This window comes from Myxine glutinosa, chromosome 2, assembly GCF_964187855.1.
Source record: "Myxine glutinosa chromosome 2, kmMyxGlut1.1, whole genome shotgun sequence".
NCBI classification, from domain to species: Eukaryota; Metazoa; Chordata; class Myxini; order Myxiniformes; family Myxinidae; genus Myxine; species Myxine glutinosa.
Genome location: NC_136262.1, coordinates 252794807 through 252818963, shown reverse-complemented (window position 1 = coordinate 252818963; position 24157 = coordinate 252794807). Strand labels below are relative to the sequence as shown.

The 24157-nt window shown below is 43.2% G+C and overlaps 1 protein-coding gene across 3 annotated transcripts in view; it reads left to right on the top strand.

The window, feature by feature from the left end:
• LOC137420664 (WD repeat-containing protein 7) overlaps positions 1-24157 on the top strand; it is a 178368-nt gene that overhangs the window by 5912 nt on the left and 148299 nt on the right. For 2 of the 3 annotated variants that reach the window (XM_068105910.2, XM_068105908.2), the window contains exons 2-11: positions 9050-9227; positions 11269-11375; positions 11602-11680; positions 14523-14697; positions 14833-14909; positions 19602-19721; positions 19840-19985; positions 21254-21356; positions 21960-22104; positions 23313-23555. In XM_068105910.2, the coding sequence (XP_067962011.2) occupies positions 9069-9227; positions 11269-11375; positions 11602-11680; positions 14523-14697; positions 14833-14909; positions 19602-19721; positions 19840-19985; positions 21254-21356; positions 21960-22104; positions 23313-23555 (1354 nt within the window). In that variant the 5' untranslated portion in view covers positions 9050-9068. The remainder of the gene's footprint in view (positions 1-9049; positions 9228-11268; positions 11376-11601; positions 11681-14522; positions 14698-14832; positions 14910-19601; positions 19722-19839; positions 19986-21253; positions 21357-21959; positions 22105-23312; positions 23556-24157) is intronic. The other variant, XM_068105909.2, reaches the window with a different exon arrangement.

Sequence of the window (24157 nt, the reverse complement as noted above, 5' to 3'; positions counted from 1 at the left end):
TGTCCCTCCCCCTCTCTCCCCATCTTGTCTGCCGCTCCCCTTGTTTTTTTTGTTTTGTGTGTCGGTTTGTCTTTTTGTGTGATTATGTTAGCTCTTTTACGAGCCTCGATCTTGTATGCAAAAAAAAAAAAAAAAAAAAAAAAAATCACATCTGGATAATATTAACCTACCTACCATTCCTGCCAATCTTACCTGGCTAATAATAACCTACCTACCATTCCTGTCAATCATACCTGACTAATATTAAACTACCTACTATTGCTGCCTTTCACACCTGGCTAATATTAAGCTACCTACCATTCCTGCCCATCACATCTGGCTAATATTAACTGACCTACCATTCCTGCCAATCTTACCTGGCTAATAATAACCTACCTACCATTCCTGCCAATCTTACCTGGCTAATGATAACCTACCTACCATTCCTGTCAATCATACCTGACTAATATTAAGCTACCTACCATTCCTGCCAATCACATCTGGATAATATTAAGCTACTTACTATTGCTGCCATTCACACCTGGCTAATATTAAGCTACCTACCATTCCTGCCCAGCACATCTGGCTAATATTAACTGACCTACCATTCCTGCCAATCTTACCTGGCTAATGATAACCTACCTACCATTCCTGTCAATCATACCTGACTAATATTAAGCTACCTACCATTCCTGTCATTCACACCTGGCTAATATTATGCTAGCTACCATTCCTGCCATTCACACCTGGCTAATATTATGCTAGCTACCATTCCTGCCCTTCACACCTGGCTAATATTAAGCTACCTACCATGCCAATTACGTCTAAGTACTGTACTTGTCAAAATCCAGTTTAAATCGATCAACTATCCATGCTGACGACCACCTCATCGACCAACTATCCATGCTGACGACCACCTCACCGACCAACTATCCATGCTGACGACCACCTCACCGACCAACTATCCATGCTGACGACCACGTCACCGGCCAACTATCTATGCTGACGACCACCTCACCGACCAACTATCCATGCTGACGACCACCTCACCGACCAAATATCCATGCTGACGACCACGTCACCGACCAACTATCTATGCTGACGACCACCTCACCGACCAACTATCCATGCTGACGACCACCTCACCGACCAACTATCCATGCTGACGACCACCTCACCGACCAACTATCTATGCTGACGACCACCTCACCGACCAACTATCCATGCTGACGACCACCTCACCGACCAACTATCCATGCTGACGACCACCTCACCGACCAACTATCTATGCTGACGACCACCTCACCGACCAACTATCCATGCTGACGTCCACCTCACCGACCAACTATCCATGCTGACGACCACCTCACCGACCAACTATCCATGCTGACGGCCACCTCACCGACCAACTATCTATGCTGATGACCACCTCACCGACCAACTATCCATGCTGACGACCACGTCACCGATCAACTATCCATGCTGATGACCACCTCACCGACCAACTATCCATGCTGACGACCACCTCACCGACCAACTATCCATGCTGACGACCACCTCACCGACCAACTATCCATGCTGACGACCACCTCACCGACCAACTATCCATGCTGACGACCACGTCACCGATCAACTATCCATGCTGATGACCACCTCACCGACCAACTATCCATGCTGACGATCACCTCACCGACCAACTATCCATGCTGAGGACCACCTCACCGACCAACTATCCATGCTGATGACCACCTCACCGACCAGCTATCCATGCTGACGATCACCTCACCGACCAACTATCCATGCTGACGACCACCTCACCGACCAACTCTCCATGCTGACGACCACCTCACCGACCAACTATCCATGCTGATGACCACCTCACCGACCAACTATCCATGCTGACGACCACCTCACCGACCAAATATCCATGCTTATGACCACCTCACCGACCAACTATCCATGCTGACAACCACCTCACCGACCAACTATCCATGCTGACGACCACCTCACCGACCAACTATCCATGCTGACGACCACCTCACCGACCAACTATCCATGCTGACGACCACCTCACCGACCAACGATCCATACTGACGACCACCTCACCGACCAAATATCCATGCTGACGACCACCTCACCGACCAACTATCCATGCTGATGACCACCTCACCGACCAACTATCCATGCTGACGACCACCTCACCGACCAACGATCCATGCTGACGACCACCTCACCGACCAACTATCCATGCTGACGACCACTCCACCGATAAACTATCCATGCTGACGACCACCTCACCGATCAACTATCCATGCTGACGACCACCTCACCGACCAACTATCCATGCTGACGACCACCTCACCCAGTTGACACTTCCACCCGTAAACATAAATGAATGTGCTGTGATGAGCAAATAGAACCCCCAGGTAGGGCCAATGAATATGAGTGCGGTAGAGCATTCAAACCCTGCATAGTTTGTGGTTGGGGTATGGGGATTTGGATGCAGCAGGAAGTATACGGTACATAGCACTCTTCTACACCTGCTCCCTCTCATACACCTGTCCCTTCTAATGCTCTGCTCTGCAACGTTTTGTCTGCTGTCTCATCAACTTGTATCACGTATTCACTTGGTTTCATGAACCTCCTTCATGATATCCTTCGTCGGCAAAGCTGTCATGTCTTCAATGTGGACTGGCCTCACCTCCAACCTATAGTGACTACCTCTGCCACCAGAGGTGGATAGAGGTTATGTTTTCACCCCTGTTTGTCTGACTGTCTCCGCGGTTCCTCTTCTCCAGGGTTCCTCGGGCCTCCGGAGTTTAACTTTCTTTGCAAATTCTTCATGTCGCATCACATGACCAGCAAGGTGAAGTCGGTGTTCCCTCACAATAGCAGAGATGTGGGGCAAATAACCATACAGATACCTGTTAGTGATATAGTCTTGCCAAGAACTGTTCAGTGATTTCTCCAAATTTTTTGTCAAGGCCCAGGATTCACACCCATAGAGGATTGACTCAACTGGAGTTTTGAAGACCCTTAGAGAGAGAGAGAGAGAGTAAACTCTAGAATGTAAACTCTCTCTAGAATCTCTCTCTAGAATAATAAGTTAGAATACAATGGCAGATAGTGAGACCAAAAAGCTTGAATGACAGAACTTCTTGGAGAGGATTGTTGAGAAAGTAGATGGGAGGGTTTTCCAGATGGTCTTTTCGGAGAGACATAGTAAGAGTGTGAGATTTGTCAGGATTGAAAGACATGCTCCACTTGTTTGACCAGTCTGTGATTTTGTCCAGGTCTGCAGGGAGTAAGGAGGCTGCTGCCTTCTGAATTGAGGGATGAGGTATGGAGTGGCAGAGAGTGGAGTCATCAGAAAAAGAGATCGAGAGGATTTTCCAGAGAGTTGCAGAGAGAGTTCCAGAGAGTTCCTTATTGATCTTCGGTTGTTCAGCAAGGAAGATTTGACTATTCTTCCAACTCCACCAATTGCTGCTCCTATTCGACTATATATGTGGCAGAAGCTGTAAACAAGGTGGCCCTGCCAATTCTGGTGTTTTGAATATCTGAGTCCAATCATTTGTGAACTCTTCTATGTTCTTGAATACAAATCACTGAGATATTTGAAATCATTAATGTGTTTGTCAAGTTCTTAAAATTGCACAAGTGGAAGACAAACTATGACGGTTGAGCTGTCCAAAAAACAAAGGTTTCTTAGGGGGGCAAAGTCCTTCCATTGATCTCATTTAGGACTAAATCCGTCCTTGCGGGTTTAGGGGATAATTGTCATAAAGGTCGGCAGACCTATGAGATATATGAAAGTTTGAGGCAGGGGTTTGAACGCTGGTGCTGCTATGCAAAGTCATCGTGCTTTCAACTGGTTATGACTGCGGTGCATCGCCACTGCTACCGATGAAGGATTAGGTTTGTAGTCATCAGCTACAACCAAACCTAATGAGCTTTTCTGGCCCATTGGTGTGTTGCATCAGAGTTTTCCTTCTCCTAGTCTTACTCCAACATGGATAACCCACAAGACAGAGAGGTTTTATTTGTCCTTCTCCTAGTCTGTCAGACTGGGAAAAGTTGTCCTTCTCCTAGTCGGACTCGCCAGGAGAGATTGCATTATTGGTTATTTGAAGGATTTTAAAGGATAACCATTCCACTGGTTAACCAACTTCACCCGAGCAATCACCTTCAGATTGTCCCCGACTGCTTATGTAGCTAACCCTCATATCTGAGCGTCATTTCACTCTACTCAACCTGTGGACGGGGGTGGTTGGGGATGGTCGCCCCCGGTGTTCTTTTATGAAAACAACTCTTCCACCAATCGCGTCAATCTAGTTTGGTTTGTACACAGTGAATGTATTCTTGTCTGGCATGTACTGTACATTGGTCCCTACTTTATAATGTAAGTGCTGAAACGATGAAGGTGAACCAGACAATCTGCCATGATGTCAAAGTGTCTTCTTTATCATCGCAATTTGTTTGGTTGTCATTAGGCAAATCAAATCATCATTTGGTTATCATGAGGCAAGTAACTTGGCAGGTCAAACGAGAATATGGAAAAGATGTGGCCAAACTATGAGAAATAATAGATAATAGCAAGGTATTCGTTAAGTTTTTACCTCCGCCACCGAAGATGGATGGAGGTTATGTTTCCACCCCTGTCTGTTTGTTTGGCTGTGAACAAGATATCTCAAAAGTTTGTGGACGGATTTGGCCGAAAGTTGGTGGAGAGGTACTGCATGTGACAAGGATGAAATGATTCGATTTTGGTGAAGATCTGGATCCAGCACCAGATACTATAATTTTTGAGTGATTCATCACAATTGAGAGATAGGGCCAAAAACGATATATAGCAGGATATCTCAAAACATTGTACACGGATTTGGATGAAACTTGTTGGAGTGGTTGCGTATGTGACAAGGAAGAGTTGATTCAATTTTGGTGAAGATTCAAATCCGGATCTGGATCAGAGAATTTTTAAATGATTCTTCACCATTGAGTGATCAGGCTAAAACCGATATATATATAGCAGGATATCTCAAAATGTTATGGACGGATTCGGCTGAAACTTGGTTGACAGTTTGGGTATGTGACAAGACCAAATCGATTTGATTTTGGTGAAGATATGAATATGGATTCAGATATGAAGGGTTTAAAAAAAAAAAGTGATTCTTCACCATTGAGAGATCAGACGAAAAAGTGATGTATATAACATGATATTTAACAAAGTTATGGACGAGTTATGACTAAACTTGGTGGATGAATTGGGTATGTGACAAGAACAAGCCGATTAGGTTTTGGTTCATGTCCGAATCCAGATCCGGCCTATCAATGGGATAGAAAACATAAACTGTTCAGGCTGGTGGAGGTATGCGCTTTACCGAGTGCCGTTCTAGTTAGCTCACCTGGAACGAAGTTCAGGGGAGCTAATGCGATGGCGCGTTGTCTGTCGGTCCGTAAACACTTGAAACCTCTTCTCCGAAACCGCTGATGGGATTGCGACCAAATTTGTCACAAATTATATTTGTTGTGTTGTGACTAAAGTTTGTTCATGACATTAAAAAAAATCGGGGTCTATGGTGGTCTATGGGGGGGCTTGCCACGCCAAAATGGGTATTTGCTTTTTCTTCTCAGAACCTACACACACAATTTTGATGAAACGTCACCACAACCGTTATCATCCGTGATGTACCAATGTTTGTTCAAGGCATTGGAAAAATTGCGGTCTGAGGAGGCACACGGGGTGGAGGGGAGGGAGGGGTTGCCCCCCCAAAATAGTTATTTTTTTGTTTGTTTATTTAAAGTTTTATGATTATTTTAGTATGATCTACATGCTGCCCTGTCTTCTAGCAACCATTTAAATTGGTTTAAAATACCTTTATTCAGTGCAGCATACTGTTTATTCTACCAGGTGACTGCCATGGGTGTTGCCCGTATGTTTTTTTTTATTTGATGTGATCCTGATGTACCATACCCTTCACAGAGCATTGGTGCTACCGACGCAGTTTCTTGACGAGGTTTATATTGGGTGCTTTGCCATTGTCCTCCCAGCATTGTTTGTCTGTGCTCTTTCCTTTTTAAATGCTGAACATCAAGCAAGAAGCAGCTCGTACCATTTTTTAAGTCTTTGGTATGGCTCTGCCAGCATTAGAGCCACTGACCTCTCAGACTCGGAGCGGGCGCTTTAACCATTACACCACCGAGGCTGGTTTTCCTTAAGTACTGGAGCTGTTAGTGTAATAAGGGGGGTAAATAACAGGTTAAGAGAAGTGTGGGCCCATTGAGGAATAACGCAGTGAGATTGGTTAGTGGTGAAAGCGACATAGGCAGGCTTATTAAACAGCACTTTTGCTTCATTGTTTACACAGGAACAGTCAGGAGAATTACTAGTAGCTGAGAGTATCCATCAAGGAGATGATCAAGGGGTTTTTAAAGGAAATCCAGATCGGAGTGGTGTAAGTAGAGAAGCGGCGAGAACATTAAGGCCGGATAATATCCATCCTCGAGTATTGCGAGAGGTGGCCGAGCAGCTAAGCGAGGTGTTAGCGGGTATCTGTGACAGCTCATTGGAGTTTACACTTACAATAGATTCTTTAGGCGTTGCACTCAGCGGATTTAGATTGCATGGGACATCATTTCAGCTTCCAATATCATGGAGCAATTGACAGAATATCCATCAGAACAGATATTGAGCATTCATACACTATTTGATGTCTATTGATTTGTATGAAGGACAAACCTTTATACATTTGTATTTATTTAGAGCTGTGAGCTGCATCTGGTGTGCTATATTGGGAGGGTGAAGGTGGGCGTCGGTGGGGGTTGGAGATTGTATGATTTACCGGCTAAAGCTACCTGCCTTGACAGAGTTGGTGGGTTTGAAATGCGGTCTTGAGTCACTTTTCTTTTGTCTACGATAGTGTGGCTCATGGAGGAGCAAGGTTAAATTGACAGGGGGATAGCGGGCAACTGTCAACAGGATAAACAAATGCTAAAGCAAAAAAGAAGAGGACAGAGAAAAAATGAGAGAGAACACTGGAATTGGCAAGTAAGAGGGTTGGGTTTGGAAGGGTTAATGGGGGTAATAAGGATCATGGATCAGGATGAGATTGTCATTAAATATTTGTATTCCCCAAAAAAAGGTCTTTGGCCGCCAGTGTGATGCCATTCCTTGTTAGCGTATCAAAGGCTCACGTGATTTGAAATTTTTCACAATCGAGACTTTCATTCGGGCTGAGGGTTAGGGTTTGTGCCAGGTAGCATATCACCGTTGGAAAAACCTTGGCTCAAAGGTAGCATGTTGACCTTTCAACCGTCTCAATTGGGTTCATTTCCTGGCCCGGTTGTAAACTTACCCTGGCATTTCATGAGCAAGGTGGTCATCTTCATCAATGAGTATGCCATCCTTTGGAGAGGAAGTTCAACTGACAACACTTTTGATCATTTTCCCTGCCGAGAAATAAACCGTTTACAGGGAAGAGCCTCCATGTAAATGGCTTCCCCCATACCAACCACACTCCTAGAACACATCTCCAAGGTGGAAAGAAACATAGAGGCAATACCCCTGGGTGCTCACCTGGTAGAATAAAGCAGTATACTACACTTACTAAAGGTATTTAAAACCGTATCATGGCATTTTAAACCAATTTTTACTCCCGCCAGGGAGTAATGCATTAGATCGTGTCCGTCCGTGTGTGTGTTCGTGTGTTTGTGAACAAGATATCTGGAAAAGTTCTGAACGGATTTGGATGAAAGTTGGTGGGATGATTGCCCTTGGGATAAGGAAGAATTGATTAGTTTTTGGTGAAGCTCAGGATATTATTCCGGATCCAGGAATTTTTTGAAGGATTTTTTTACCATTGGAAGATCGGGCTCAGCAGCGGCCACCCATGGCGGGAGTATGCGCTCTACTGAGTGGCATTCTAGTAACTAGGGCATGCCCGTACTATATATAAGCTAGGACGTGCCCGTACGTGGGTGCCCGTTCCTTGCCAAAAAAAAAAAAAAAAAAAAATTTGTGTAGGGGTGTGTGTGTGTAAACATCCTAGGGCGTGCCCGTACGTGGGTGCAAAAAAACATGCGTGCAAACAACAACAACAAAAAAAAACTTTGAAACCACGTGGCAGTAACGACCACAGAACCCCCCCCCCCTCTATTTACATGAATGGTTTGGTCCATTCGCAACGACCACAGAACCCCCCCCTCTATTTACATGCAATGGTTTGGTCCATTCGCAACGCCAAAGCGAACGGCGAACGGCTAAATCGCCATAGCTCGGTAAGTACTTGTCCGATTAATTTCAAACCTTGAAAAGGCACATCCTCGGGTCCCCAGCAATATACCTGGCAAGTTTCAAGTATATCGGACCGGTAGTTGTCGAGAAATCGTTGTCGCATACATACACACACACATACACACAGAGATTAATGGAATTATAGATAGATGGTTGTTAGAAGACAGGGCAGCATGTACAATCATACTATATGTAATCATAAGACTTTAAACAAATACAAAAAAGAAGAACATATTTTGAGGGGCAACCGCCCACCCACCCCCTCCATAGACTACCTTAGATCCCAATTTTTTTTTTTTAATGCCGTCAACAAACTTCGGTACATCATGGGTGATGAAGGTTGTGGTCAAGTTTAATCAAAATAGTGTTTGTAGTTTCAGAGGAAAAAGTAAATTTGAGGGGTCAAACGTGGATCCACTTTGACCCCCGGTAGACCCCCTTAGACTCCGATATTTTTTAATGCCGTGAACAAACTTTAGTCACAACATAACAAATATAATTTGTGCCAAATTTGGTCACAATCCCATCAGCGGTTTCAGAGAAGAAGTCGCAAGCGTTTACGGACTGACGACGCGCTGTCGCGCCATTGCGTAAGCGCCCCTGAACTTCGTTCCAGGTGAGGTAAAAAGGGGGCGTTTCATGCTTGACGCCCTTCGCCTGGCTAATAATGCCTATTTATACTAACGTTTCAGCTTTCGGATAGCGAGAAAAAACATCATTGGCAGGTTGAAAACCCCACGGTGAGTCGACATGCTATTAATTGTGCGTGATGTGCAGGTGCAGTAACGAGGTGGAGATGAGTGGCCAGTCCCTCGTCATTCCCATCGTGTTGTGGGGACGACAAGCACCAAGCCATTGCGTTTGCAGTGTACTTCTAGCGGAGGATCAATGCACGCTCATAACGGGTTGCTGTGATGGTCAACTCTGTCTGTGGGACTTGAAGACGGACCATCAGGTACGACCCTCTTGGCTGGTGGAACTGTGTGATCTAGCATCTCTTAGCTGGACCCAGGTGTGCTTACGGAGGTTCCCAGCTCTGTCTATGAACTACTTATATGTCACTGAAACAAATTTCTGCAAAATTTGGGATGCACAATAATTACAGTAACAATGCAACTTTAATAAATTCAATTTTTAAATAAAATGTGTGTGTGTGTTCGTGTGTGTGTGTGTGTTCGTGTGTTTGTGAACAAGATATCTGGAAAAGTTCTGAACCGATTTGGATGAAAGTTGGTGGGATGATTTCACTTGGGATATTGGAAGAATTGATTAGTTTTTGGTGAAGCTCAGGAAATTATTCCGAATCCAGGAATTTTTTTTTTCTGTTTTCCTTTAAAAACTATTTTCTCTGCAATAATTGGACCGATTGAGAGCAAAATTTTACCATAGGAGGGACTCGGTCTGCAGAATATTTTTATGGTAATTATGACGTCACAGGTCACGTGGTTCGGCCGCCATATTGTTTTGAGTGAAATACACTAAAATCCAATTTTCTCCAAAACGCCTGAACAGATCGAGGCCAAACTTTGCAGGCAGAATCGCATACCCATGACGAACAAAGACTGTGGACGATTAATTATTTATCACATGTACAGACTTGCAGGCATCGTTTGACATAATGTCCCGGGTTAATTTGAACCTCAAATAAAATTATAATTCCAGATTTATCAATGGCTGAGGTATATTAACAAACGAATAAAACAGATTTGGCAAAATTCGAACTTTTTAAAAAGAGATCGCATATTCACCCAGGGTTGTGAGAGGCTGAAGAAGAAACCTCGCATGGGCTTCCCAGACCAAAAAATAATTCTGGTTCTGGCTCTGCGATTTTCAGGTTTATTGGCGCTGAGGAAGCGCCTTTAGCGATTGACTTCCAGCCAGTGTAACGCTAATTCCTGTCACAGGAATTCTGAGATCATATAAGTGGGCGTGGCAGTTCCTGATTGGTTCGTGTTGGGGAACGCCTTCTCGCTGCCGACGTGACGTAAATTCGCGCACGCGCACTGGTGATTGGCGCTGAGGAAGCGCCTCTAGCGAATGACTTCCAGCCAGTGTAACGCTAATTCCTGTCACAGGAATTCTGAGATCATATAAGTGGGCGTGGCAGTTCCTGATTGGTTCGTGTTGGGGAACGCCTTCTCGCTGCCGACGTGACGTAAATTCGCGCACGCGCACTGGTGAAGCTTACTCGATCGTACTCGATCCCATATTACATGTACTTTCATTGCATACAAATTATACTTCCTCCTAGAAATTCCATGCCCGAACCTCAGCGCAATCCAAGAGGATTCACTTGTTACTCCCGCCATGGAGTTATGCATTGATCGTGTCCGTCCGTGTGTGTGTGTGTTCATATGTTTGTGTGTTTGTGTGTTTGTGAACAAGATATCTGGAAAAGTTCTGAACGGATTTGGATGAAAGTTGGTGGGATGATTGCCCTTGGGATAAGGAAGAATTGATTAGTTTTTGGTGAAGCTCAGGATATTATTCCCGATACAGGAATTATTTTTGGGAATTTTTTGGGGAAAGATTTTTTCTGTTTTACTGCATTAAAGCTTTTATTCTTATTCTTAAATGATGTTTTTCTCCTCCAATTCCGAGATATATCAAAATAAATTCTCTGACCGTAAGGGCCTACTTTCTTTTTCATTTATTGTTTTGGGGAGAGGGGATGTTCAACAAAACGTATTATTCCAACTAAACCCACGGCGGGAGTATGCGCTCTACTGAGTGGCGTTCTCGTTTAATTTTTTAATAATAGAATAATTTTATAATTTAATTTTTAATACGTTTTAGCTCTTACACGAGCCTCGATCTTGTATGTAAAAAAAAAAAAAAAAACTTGATCTAACTTTTAAATCGACTGGTACTGTATCTTGCTGTAGTAATCTGTATTCACAAGCTACGTCTTATATTTTGACGTTACTGATACGTAGTTGGAAATGAAATAACTGCTGTAATGCTATGGCTTTTATCTCTCCTTTTGAAAATGGCAGATTGTTCCCCGTGCTCTCCTCTTCGGTCACACGGCCGCCATCACATGCCTGTGCCGGGCCGGTCAGGGTCCCGACCGCTGCTGCTTTGTCAGTGCCGCCGACAATGGGTAGGTGATGCCACTGCAGAACCAAACTTGCAAACTCGTATGTGTCCTGGACAAAAACAATGTGTGGAGGTGATTTGGCCTAATCTGACTGTCAAGCTAATTAAAAAAAATAAAAAAAAAATTCTGGTTTTACGGAGCTACCTCAAAGTGTCACTGTGGAATCCAGTGGAAAATGTATCTTGAAGACCATTGAATAGTCATTGCAAGCGTGATTCTTGTCCATCAGAGAGATGTGCTTGTGGGACGTAAGCGATGGACGTTGCCTGGAGTTCAGCAAGCTCGCCTGCACACACACCGGCATCCATGTGAGTCTCAGTTTTTTTTCCTGAAATCCATCGGTGGTGATAACCTGTTCTCTCTCTCACCTCACTGAGAGGTTAAGGGAAGCTTCTTTCAGCTCTTATCTTTAAGCCTCAAACATCTGTTACCCTCGGATCGCATTACAATGGGAATGTAGCAAACTGCACGCATTTTTGGGGTAATCCAGAATATGATTCAAATGAAGATTTTGTTTTTTTATTTCGGCAAATGAGCATCCTCATAATGTCTCCTGGGCCTGCACTCGGGCATCGAACGCAAATGAGCTAAATAGGCAAATGAGCATCATAAAAGGTTTGCACTCCTTACGACGGGAAATGGTGCTTGTATTGTTGTTCAAACATTTGAGATGCCAAATCGAGCTGGCATTGCTTGCGTATCGTCTTAACTTGGGCCTTGTTTACACAAGCGAGTTTTAGTGTAGCAGCATAGCAAACCTGTTGTGCATTTTGTGATACAAGCACCAAATTTGGCACAAATGTACATTAATATGTTGCGAACATTTTCAGATATTAGGCCACTTGAAATTCCGTAATTTTTTTTTTCAAATTTTTTCAAATTTCGTAATTTCACATTTTTCGGGTGACACCGTCACAATTTCGGTCTTCGAGGCCGGCCGATATAGTGGGGCGGCTTAGCCCAAATATTCAAAAGAATTGTGCATTTTGTGATACAAGCACCAAATTTGGCACAAATGTACATTAATATGTTGCGAACATTTTGTGGTCAGCAATGAAGACGAGAGTCTGAATTACATGTATGCAAAAGACCTTGTGAACCAGTGAAGCAAATACACGGGTAAGCATGAATTAAATCTAGGGCATGATATAATTTCCATGATGTTTACCTCTACACTCAATGGTGGAAGGAGGTAATGTTTTGATCCCAGCTTGTCTGTATGTCTGTTTGTCTGTTAGTCCACAAAATTCCAGACAAAGCTTGTAGTAGTGGTAGTTGTAGTGGTAGTGGTGATAACAGAAATTGTTATATAGAACTGAACTTATATTATTATTATATGCAGAAAATAACTTCATTTCTATATGCCCTGCAGTGGACAGGTTAATTGGTTTATGCACTGAAGGGGTCACCCTGGTGTGCACTGCTGTGTTCTGCCTCACTGAGTTGTTCAGGTATGATGTACTCAGCACAAGCTTCCGGTCGGCCCGGAGGTGGGGGTGCGGGGCCTGTCACGGAACGTCAAAACAAACGGCCTGCCGGGGCCGCCCAAAAGTCGGGCGTGAGGGGCGCGTCCACTAATGGAACGCCTCTCGCTTCCCAGATCGAGGGCCACGTGGTCAGGAGAACCTCGTCCCTTCCGGTCACACTTTGCCTATCGGCCGGCCTCGAAGACCGAAATTGTGACGGTGTCACCCGAAAAATTTGAAATTACGAAATTTGAAAAAATTTGAAAAAAAAAATTACGGAATTTCAAGTGGCCCAATATCTGAAAATGTTCGCAACATATTAATGTACATTTGTGCCAAATTTGGTGCTTGTTTCACAAAATGCACAATTCTTTTGAATATTTGGGCTAAGCCGCCCCACTATTGAAATATATTTGAGCTGGAAGCAAACCAAGTTGTAATTGGGTTTTGTTTTCCTACTCGCAAAGAATATCCTCTAGGCAAATGTCTTTGCTAGTCTGGTTAAATTCCAGACCCGATTAGAAACGATCACCTTGGCATTTTCCTGGTAGGGCTTTGCATCTATCAGCATTCCGTCTTTGAAAGGGATACTGAGGCAGTTGTCTTATCGGCTAGCATTCACTTGTAAACATTAGATTCCCATGGTACCTTTCAGTACCCTGGATATATTATAATTCCCTGCCTTATCCACATGCGGCACTGCATCAGCGGCCAAGCTGCATCCCCACAAATGATGCAATCAAGCAACCGGTTTTTTTTTTTTAAGTTTTTTTTTATACAAGGTCCAAGGCTTGTAATGGATCTGCCACACACAAACACAAACACACACACACACACACATGGACACACACACATACGGACGCACACAATGCACACACACACATGCACACACATGTACACATGTACACATGTACACACACACACACACACACACACACAAATGGACACGGACACACACATACGGACGCACACAATGCACAAACACACACACACACACACACACACACACACACACACACACACATATACACACACATAAATACACACACATGCACAAATGGACACGGACACACACATGGACACACACGGACACATACGGACACGCACAGACACACTGAGAAGCCAACCATTTAATACAGCCCATCAATAGCCACTGAGCTTGGGGCAAGTGCCATCACTTCCCTGGATATTTTGGGTACCAGTGACGTCACAACAATGGCGCCGCTTTTCTCACCACACTCAGCCGAGCATTTCCTCATGAGGAATTTCCTCCTCCCCATGGATGCCAACCAATGTGGATTGTCCGTGGTCTATCCTTTTTTTTAATGCTCAACCTCAAGCAAGGAAGCAGCATGTATTATTTTAAAGTCTTTGGTATGACTCGGCCGGGGTTTGAACCGCTGACCTCCCAGACTCGGAGTGGACAGTGGACACTCTAACCATTACACCACCGAGTCTGGCTTCTGAATACTCGAGACAAAGACTTTGCATTGAATATCTTATTGCGTTATCATACTCATGATTGTGTACTGATGCAGTTGTGTGAGGTAAAGCACCGCAGATATAGGAAGCATCTTGTTTCAGAGTATTTTTAGGATGATAAAAAACCAGCACCTCAATAAAACCCCTTGGTAGTTGTGCTAACTCTTGTACTCTTTACCTTGTCCTGTCATATTCCCCCTAGTATTATAACAGTGGCACAGGAGGTATAAGCAGTAACCGCTTGCTCTGCCATGGAAACTACCCAGAGGTCCTTATTATGGATGCAGCAAGTCTTGGAATCCTCCACTCGCTGGTCTCAAAGATCTCTCCAGACTGGGTCACAACCCTCACGGTGCTGTCATCACCAGGGGAACATGGTATGTGGGTTCACAATGTGCATCCTGTGGAATGTTATTGATGCAGATTAAGATACATATGTCTTGTACATTTAATAACTGAACAACCTTATGTGCTCTTGTGTAAGTAACCCTATACCATACTTTGCATAAAAGAAGAGCACGTGGTTGCAGTTACACTCTCAGGGTACATTAAGGTGTGGAATCTGACCACGGCCCTCACTGGCCTACAGGTGGGTACTTTCTCAGCACATTATCTTCAATAGTTGCTTAATTTGTTTGATTTGGGCATGTTTTCCTTGCTCATTTAGATTTTTCCATCCTAGATAGCCTACTGAATGAAAGTCCTGGCACCAAAGCCAAAAAAAACAATATTTGAATTTTATGTCGTATATTTTCAATTTGTCCCCTGTTTCTTAATGTCCTTGTCATTCAGACAATCCCTTTGTAAGCTTCTTGTTGAGTCTGAGCCAATAATTTCTGATGAATCGATTCAATAACTAACTTAAGAGTTCATATAATACCTTACCATTCACTGTCTTGAGAAACAAGGACATGGGCAGGGTCTACGAGCGGCAAATTTAATTGCATGGTCACATAAAGTACCGTAATTTCTTTTTTTGTATACCACGTCGAGGCTCGTGTAAGAGCTAACACATAGAACAATAATAAAGAACAATCGGAGAATGGAGACCGTCGCCAGGACGTGTTTGTGTGGTGTATTTTTTGGTGTTTATTACCTCCACCACCAAAGGTGAATGGAGGTTATGTTTTCACCCCTGTCTGTCCGTTTGCTTGTTTGTTTGTGAACAAAATATCTCAAAAAGTTGTGGACGGATTTGGAGGAAATTTGGCAGAGATGTAGCGTGCGTGACAAGAACGAAATGATTAGATTTTGGTGAAGATCCGGATTCGGATCCGGCTACTAGAATTTTTAAAGTGATTCTTCACCATTGGAAGATGGGGCCAAAAACGATACATAGCAGGATATCTCAAAAAGTTGTGGATGGATTTGGACGAAACTTGGTGGACCGGTTGGGTGTGTTACCAGGACTATTCGATTTTGGTGAAGATCTGAATATGGATTCGGATATGAGAATTATTAAATTTTTTAAGTGATTCTTCACCATTGGGAGAGATGGCTAAAAACGATACATAGCAAGATATCTCAAAAAGTTATGGATGTATTTGGACGAAACTTGTTGGACAGATTGTGTGTGTAACACGGAAGAATTGATTCAATTTTGGTGAAGATTCAGATCTGGCTAGTATAATTTTTTAAGTGATTCTTCACCATTGAGTGATATGGCCAACCAGGCGGAGGTATGCTCTCTACTGAGTGCTGTTCTTGTTAGCTGCTTTGTTTGTGTGATTTATTGATGACATAGATTTCTGTTCAATCCAAAATGGCTGCCGAACCATGTCACCAATGACGTCATCAATTTAATTCTCCTGTACAATTTTTGTGCAGATCACGTTCCAGAAATTCAATTATTACGTCATAATTTAGGCATGGATGACATCATCATGAATATGTTGTTTTGGAGATATAGAGGTGCAAAGTTTTTTGTTTTTTCCAAGATGGTGCCCGTACCACGTTATCTATGACATCATAATTATCATAAAAATTATAATAATAATAATAATAATGCATTTATTTTATATAGCGCTTTTCAGGAAGCCCAAAGACGCTTTGACAGAGTGCAAAACATAATGCATAGCAAAACATAAAAACAATTGCAAAAAAAGAAGAATCAATAGGGAAATATTCAAAGCACAAAGGAGGGAGAAGGAGAGGAGATAGTCAGGGGTTAGATGCTGTGGGTTAAATGTTGAATGCAGTGTTGAACAGGTGGGTCTTGAGTGATGTTTTGAATGTGGTGAGTGAGGAGGAGTCTCTGATGGTGTGAGGTAGCGAGTTCCAGAGGGTGGGAGCAGCGATGGAGAAGGCCCTGTCCCCCCAGGATATAAATTTGGTCCGGATGGGGGGGGTCAGGAGGTTGGTACCAGCAGAGCGGAGGTTGCGGGTGGGAGTGTGTCTGGAGAGGAGGTCAGCCAAGTAGGATGGGGCCAGGTTATGGAGGGCTTTGTAGGTCAAGAGGAGGATTTTGTACTGGATTCTCTGGGAGATGGGGAGCCAGTGAAGCTTGTAAAGGACGGGGGTGATGTGGTCACGGGTCCGGGAATGGGTGAGTAAACGGGCAGCGGAGTTCTGAATGTATTGGAGTTTATTGGTGATTGTTGAGGGTGAACCATAAAGGAGGCTATTGCAGTAGTCCAGACGAGAAGTGATGAAGGCGTGGATGAGGGTTTCTGCAGCCACGGAGGAGAGGGATGGACAAAGACGGGCGATGTTTTTCAGGTGAAAGAAGGCTGTCTTTGTGATCTGTTTAGTGTATTTGTCGAAGGAGAGCGTTTGGTCAAAGATGATGCCAAGATTCCGGATGTGAGGGGAGGTGGATACTGGGAAACCGTCGATGTTGAGGGCAAAGTTATGGGTGGACTTGGTGAGCGTTTTTGGGCCAATGATGATTATTTCAGATTTATCACAGTTAAGTTTGAGGAAGTTGATTTGAAGCCAGGATTTTATTTCAGTGATGCAGTTTGTCAGGATAGAGTGGGTGGCGGTGGAGATGGACTTGGTGGAGATGAAAAGCTGGATGTCATCGGCGAAGCAGTGGAATTGGAGACCATGACGGCGGATTAAGTGACCGAGGGGGGACAGGTAAAGGATGAAGAGGAGGGGGCCAAGAACTGAACCTTGGGGGACACCTTGGGGGAGGGGAGCAGTGGGGGATTTGCAGTTATTGATGGAGATGAACTGACGTCTGTCAGAGAGGTATGATTTAATCCAAGAGAGGGCAGTGCCGGTAATGTTAAAGGTGGTTTCAAGTCGGGTGAGGAGGATGGTGTGATCGATGGTGTCAAACAGGAGGATGCGCTCCTATTGTGTAAATTTCTTGGCAATCAGATCAACATTTGCAGAGAAAAGCATATTCACATTCTGTGTGGATAAACAAACAAACAGACAGACAGACAGACAAACAAACAGACCCAAATGCAGTACCCTCTTCTCTGGTGAGGGTAATAAAAAAGGGAGCAGGAGACAAGAGGGGGCGAGAGAGGGGGAAGCACAACAACAGTAGGGACCAGGGACATTGGGAGATCTGTGGAAGGGAGGGGGCTGAGGCAGGGTACATGGGATAAACAAGATAGACACGACAGGGACTTTCATGAAAGAAAATGGAATTTGGGGTTAATTAACGGGGGTAGAAAGGATCAAGGTTTTGGATGGGGAAGATAAAAGATGGTGGTGCACAGCTGCTTTGAAAACCTGGAGGGAATATTTTGTCCAAGTACTGCTAAACGGAAGGGTTTTGAAAGTGCTAAAAAGGTAATTTGTGTTCTACCATGTTCAATTTTATAATTCAATTGATATAAAATTGACATTTTCAAATGTTGTAGAAAATAAAAATCTGGAAGTTCACTGCTATTGATGCAGTATCTTATACACCACCTTATCTAACACGTTACATTATTTCTCCGTGCCTGGTGTTTGTGTCCTTTATAAAATCCTTAAAAACAAACAGAAAGTTTCCTGTTTGAAATGATTTTCAGTTTTGATTGACTGCCGGACAAGCAGGCAGGCAGACTAAAAATAGTATCTCGCTCCTCTCTGCGCATGCGGAGAAACAAAATGGAGAAGATTGTCATGGGGACCGCAAGGCTAACCCCCGCTCTTGCAGGGAAAATGGCCTTAAAATGCATGTTGTTGTGTTGTTGTTGCTCCTCTCTGCGCATGTGCGATCGGGACGATCTCAGAGACAAAGTATTACTAAACTACAGACTCGTTTTCTGATTCATGTTCAATATATAACATTCAATTGAAATTAATCTTTTCTTCAATCATAAACCGACGTTTGTGGATAGACAGTCAAAGTGAACCTGTTGTACTTGTGTGCTTCCTACTGTTGTACTTGTGTGCTTCCTGCTGTTGTACTTGTGTGCTTCCTACTGTTGCACTTGTGTGCTTCCCTCTCTCTCCCCATCTTGTCTCCCACTTCCTTTATTATATGTTTTATGTGTCCGATTATGTTTTTTTGTCATTCATGTATAACTGACGAGCCTCGATGTTGTATCCAGAAAAAAGAAAAAAAAACTAAATAGATAAATAATTAAATAAAAACAAATTGCTCAACCTCGCCTTTTGCTTTGTGCATGCGGGGTAATTAATGAAACAAATCATCACCGGCACCAACTATCGCACTTGTGTCTTCGCTCATGCTTTTCCCTCCAGTCTTTCGGACTGCTGCCCATCAGCATCCCATGCTTCCCCTGATACCTGCTCCTGATATCTCATTATCACCTTAACTATCCCTTAACTATCGTCAACACCTTAACTCCTTTTCCTCCCTGTCCTGCTGCTTCTCATACTGTAATGTGGTGGGATTTTTTGGCCTCCTGATCCCTCTGTTTGTCTGTCTGTAAACTTACTGCCCTTTTTCTTTTTTTGTGTAGCTCCTCCAAACGCCGTTGCATCTTTATACACACTATGTATGTATTGGCCTGAACTTATCCATCACTCCATAATAAATGGACAATCCCTAAGGATTTAAATTGAGAGTGATCGATCAGATTTAGTAATTCGTAGTTTTTGAAATTCGCCTGATGTTTCACTAGAATGACGTATTAAACAATTATTATTACAATAACAACAAGCACACAGTGAGAATTGCTTTGCAATACATGTCCCTTACTGTTCCCAATGAATGTTCTCAGTGGGAAATTGACAAAATGCCCTGAAACTCGAACTTGTTCTGTAACTTTTCATAATAAAGCCATGTGCCAAGTTTCAGTTGAATATGTTAATAAAAAGTAATAATCACTTGTCGAAGTTGTTGTTTTGGTATATTTGTGTCTGCCAGGAGGGAGAACCACTGTGTGAAGAAGAGTCCAAGCCAATCTCGGTGTCTGACTGTGTGTGCCTAACTGTATGCCCTTATAGTCACCGCTGCCTGCTCCTCATCTCTCAATTCACGTGGAAAGTGGGTTCATCCTCGCATTGCACTTTTCCACTCGCATTTACATTATGCACCACCTTTTTGGAAGGTCCTCTATCCACAACGCAATCCAGGTTTTTGCACCCACCGTGCCGATCCGCAGGTTCTAGATTCTGGTGATTTCTCTCTGCTTTGTGCCACTGGACCAGAGCCAGGGCAAGGCTGGGCTGGGGGGGACTTTATAGCACCAGGCATCGTGCTGCTGTGGGATGTGGAGGGATGCGCTTGGGTTTACAGACTACCTTCCAGGTGTATACACATGGAAAATTTACATTTTGTGGTTGCTTTTTGATTCAAGTTTGAGTACATTGATTGTCATATTTCAAATAAGATGCCAATTCTGCCAAAGTGTTGTCTTTGTCTTAAAGATAAGCATACATTGTTGTTCGGAAAGGTTGCAGAATCATTTTGTTCAGATATTCCAACTTTCTAGCTTTGTTTCAAAGAAAAACTAGAACGGCACTCAGTAGAGAGCATACCTCTGCCAGGTGAACAGTTTACGTTTTGTATCCCAGAGTAGAACAGAAAATCACAACACAGAATCATATTTAATCAAAATCATTCGTCCATAACTTTTTGAGATATCCTGCTGTATATTGTTTTTGGCCCTATCTATCTCCCAATGGTGAAGAATCACTTAAAACTTTATACTAGCCGGATCCGAATCGGGATCTTCACCAAAATCTAATCATTTCGTCCTTGTCACATACACTTCCTGTCTGCCAAATTTCGTCCGAATCCATCCACAACTTTTTGATTTATCTTGTTCACCAACAGACAGACAGGGGTGAAAGCATAACCTCCATCCACCCTTGGTGGTGTACTTGTGTGCTTTTACCTTGGTGGTGGAGGTAATAAATAAAACAACACTTGTGGTCGATGTCAAAGTGGATTAGTTGACCGGACAATTTGACCAAGAGACTATTTAAATTGGAAAAAGTTTGAATTGTCTTGATTTATTAATTTTATTATTGGTATTGCTTATAATTTATTGATATTGAATTAGCTGTTGCTTCTATGATATAGCATATTCTATAGCTAATTGAAATCCACATGTTTATGTGCAAAAATGTATGCCACTGGACTCGATGGAGATGACGCCATTATGGAGGATGCCAATGTATGGACATCCCCTATAGGCCATAGCCAAGATAGAGGCCAAAACAAAACCTCCTTCCAATCCTCTGATCCAAATTTGCAGAACCCTTTTGTCCAGTTTCAACAAATCCAATTATTTGAGCGACTGCAGCCAGAGTGAATAAGTATACACAGCAAGGATGGCTGATGAAGGTGATGTTGGCTGACTTCACAGCAGATGGAAGATTATATCAGGCAAATTATAGAGTGAATAGAGCAGAATGTTTGTGAAGTACAACATGTTGCCTTTTGATTAAATCCGGCAGCGGAGTGACGGGTACTTTTGCTCGTTGTATGTTAAAGTGTGGAGAGATTTTTACAACAAACCTTCCTCGAGTTTGAAGTGATGGTCTATTGACATTTGTGTTGTGCCGCCACAGCTGCTCTCCAAACAGCAAACATTTCAGGAGTGACGTCGGAAGAGTGTTGGAAAGAGAACCTGCATCATTATTGTACAAAATGCTGCCTCCACCATGTGACAAGGTGTGGGCCAAAGTATTCTCAGAGAGAGTATGCTGTATCTTATTGAAGCTTCACTTCATCATTGCTATGAAGAATGGTCAAAGGGTCTTGAGAATGGTTCTTCAGTGATGCAGTTTGTGTTTTCACCCTCAAAGCTCATTTATTGGTTTAATTTTAACCCAGTTTCTAAGGAACATGCTTATCCGAGCGAGCTTGCAAAATATTTTTCCATTGGTTTACCAACCTGGTGCTCCAGACATGACTTCCCAGTAAATAATCACTTGGAGTCGTACCAGGAATTTAGAGGGGAAAGTCCAGTTGTTCAGTTTATCAATTTATGAATAATCCTTGATCGATGTTTTATCAGTCTTTCAGAAGAATTATATATCTTTACAAATTGTCCACATGACAGGTTGTTGTCGAAACTTTTTGATGTTTCCTTGCAACATTTTTCAGACTTGTGAATGAGCAAGACTAAAAAGAGGTCAATTCTATGTTAAATGAATAATTTAGAAGGGTCTGTTAGTTCATGACATGATGTCATCCGCAGATTATTCCTTGGTTAAGTTTTTGATGAATAATTTTGATGAAATAATTTACTTTGACGTTTGTTTGTGTTGGCAGGAGCTGTTATGTTCTCCTGTTTTGGCCTATTTTTGCACCACATTTGGGTCAGGAAGTATGCACTTACCTCAGCTGCTCGTCTGGGGTGACTCGTCTGGCCGATTGGCCGTCTGGGAGTTACCAACTGACCACATGCACGCGTGCGGTACGATTTTAGGCCTATTAAAATGCCCATTGCATAAATCCATCATGTCATTGAGACAAATGAAATAACAAGGGTGTTTCGCTGTGTGCGAGCATCTTTAATATAAAAGGAACCGTGTCTGTTTGTTTGTCTGTTTGTCTGTTCGTCGTGTTATTACTTAAGAACAGATTAACGGATTTCAATAAATCCAACTACGGTGGATGAGGGTAACTCCCCGGAATGTTTGTGATCCAAAAGCAAAACTATTTTATTTTATTTTATTTTTATGGGTACATGGACACACATGTCGAAACTGCAAATGCAAACACGTGACGTTGGTTATCCCTGCATGTAGAGTAGGATCTCCCAGGAATCCTTTTTTTTTTCTTCACCTATAGATTAGCTTTCGCAGCGAAGATTGGTATTTCCATCAGTTCAAAACTACTTCTTACATTTCTTTCTTGGAAGAAAAATCCACATTATCAAGAGACATGTTTTCCCCATCTACAATCACGATATTTTATACCCCCATTAACCCTTCTCAACCCCACCTCTTTCCGAATCCCCAGGTTTTCCATCCACTTCTGTGATCAAGAGCTGATCCACTCTGTTTTCTCCCCCCACACCTGATATGTTCTATTCTTCCCCACACCTGATGTGTTCTATTCTTCCCCACACCTAATGTGTTCTGTTTTTCCCTACACCTGACATGCTCTGTTCTTCCCCACATCTGATGCGTCCTGTTCGTCCCCACACCTGATCCGTTCTGATTTCTTCCCCACACCTGATGTGTTCTGTTCTTCCCCACACCTGATGCGTTCTGTTCTTCCCCACACCTGATGCGTTCTGCTCTTCCCCACACTTGATGTGCTCTGTTTTTCCCCACACCTGATGCTTTCTGATTTTTTCCCCCACACCTGATGCGTTCTGTTCTACCCCACACTTGATGCGTTCTGATTTCTTCCTCACACCTGATGTGCTCTGTTCTTCCCCACACCTGATGAGTTCTGATTTTTCACCTACACCTAATGCGTTCGGATTTTTTACCCACACTTGATGCGTTCTGATTTCTTCCCCACACCTGATGCGTTCTGTCCTTCCCCACACCTGATCCATCTGTGTTCTATCCCCTCTATGAGCCTTGACACTATGCACAAAAAAAAAAAGAATTATAGAAATATCTGAACAACAGACATGGCCATGCTCTCTGTTCTGCTTTATTGTTATAGACTTACCAGTGAGTATTGTGACCAGCCTGGCGACCTACTTCAAAAGCCTTAATCCATCTCCCGCTGGCATCATCGACCAGCTAAGCACAAGTGACAAAGGACACCTGTTAATCACCGCCAGCCTCTACCTGGCAGGGCTGGGACAGCTCGCATGCGGTCGTCACGATGGGAGCATCGTGCTGGTACCGGCCACGCAAACTGCCGCCATGCAGCTCCTTCAAGGTCCTCATGCATCGTGCAGGAGTACGTTAATTTGTCATCGTCTCTTGTAAAACCAAACACTTATAATCTTCCCCTTCAAAACCCTTTACATTTCCAACTTTGAAAATCTACATTATCAATAGGCATGTTTTTCATTCCGATTATTGGCCGATCATAAGATTCCATATTTCTCATAAATATTTATTTCAGATGCAGACTGATAAATTAATAGTTTTGTTCCTTTACTGACGTATATTGTTGTGGAAACATCTTTACGAGTTAACTTAGGTACTAAGGCATGGTGTGACCTGTGAACACGTCTCTCGGACTTCCATAATCGCTGGCATTGACCCCATACTTTCTGAGCTGGCCTGAGCATTGTCATGAGAATATTGTTATGGTTAAAAGTAAGTAAATTTTTTTTTTCCTTTTAGAAGGGAGATTTTAAAGACACTGGGTCATATCCATCTACTCCACAGTTTGTCCCACCCTGTAACACGGAAACGCTCCTCAGAGAGAAAAAATTATGAAGTGAAAGTTGCTTCAAATTAATCCAAACCTACGGGGAAATTATAATTTTTTTCAATCGGACCAAAAATTTCACCTGGGTGGTGTATAAAGCAACAGAACGCTGCTTCGAACAC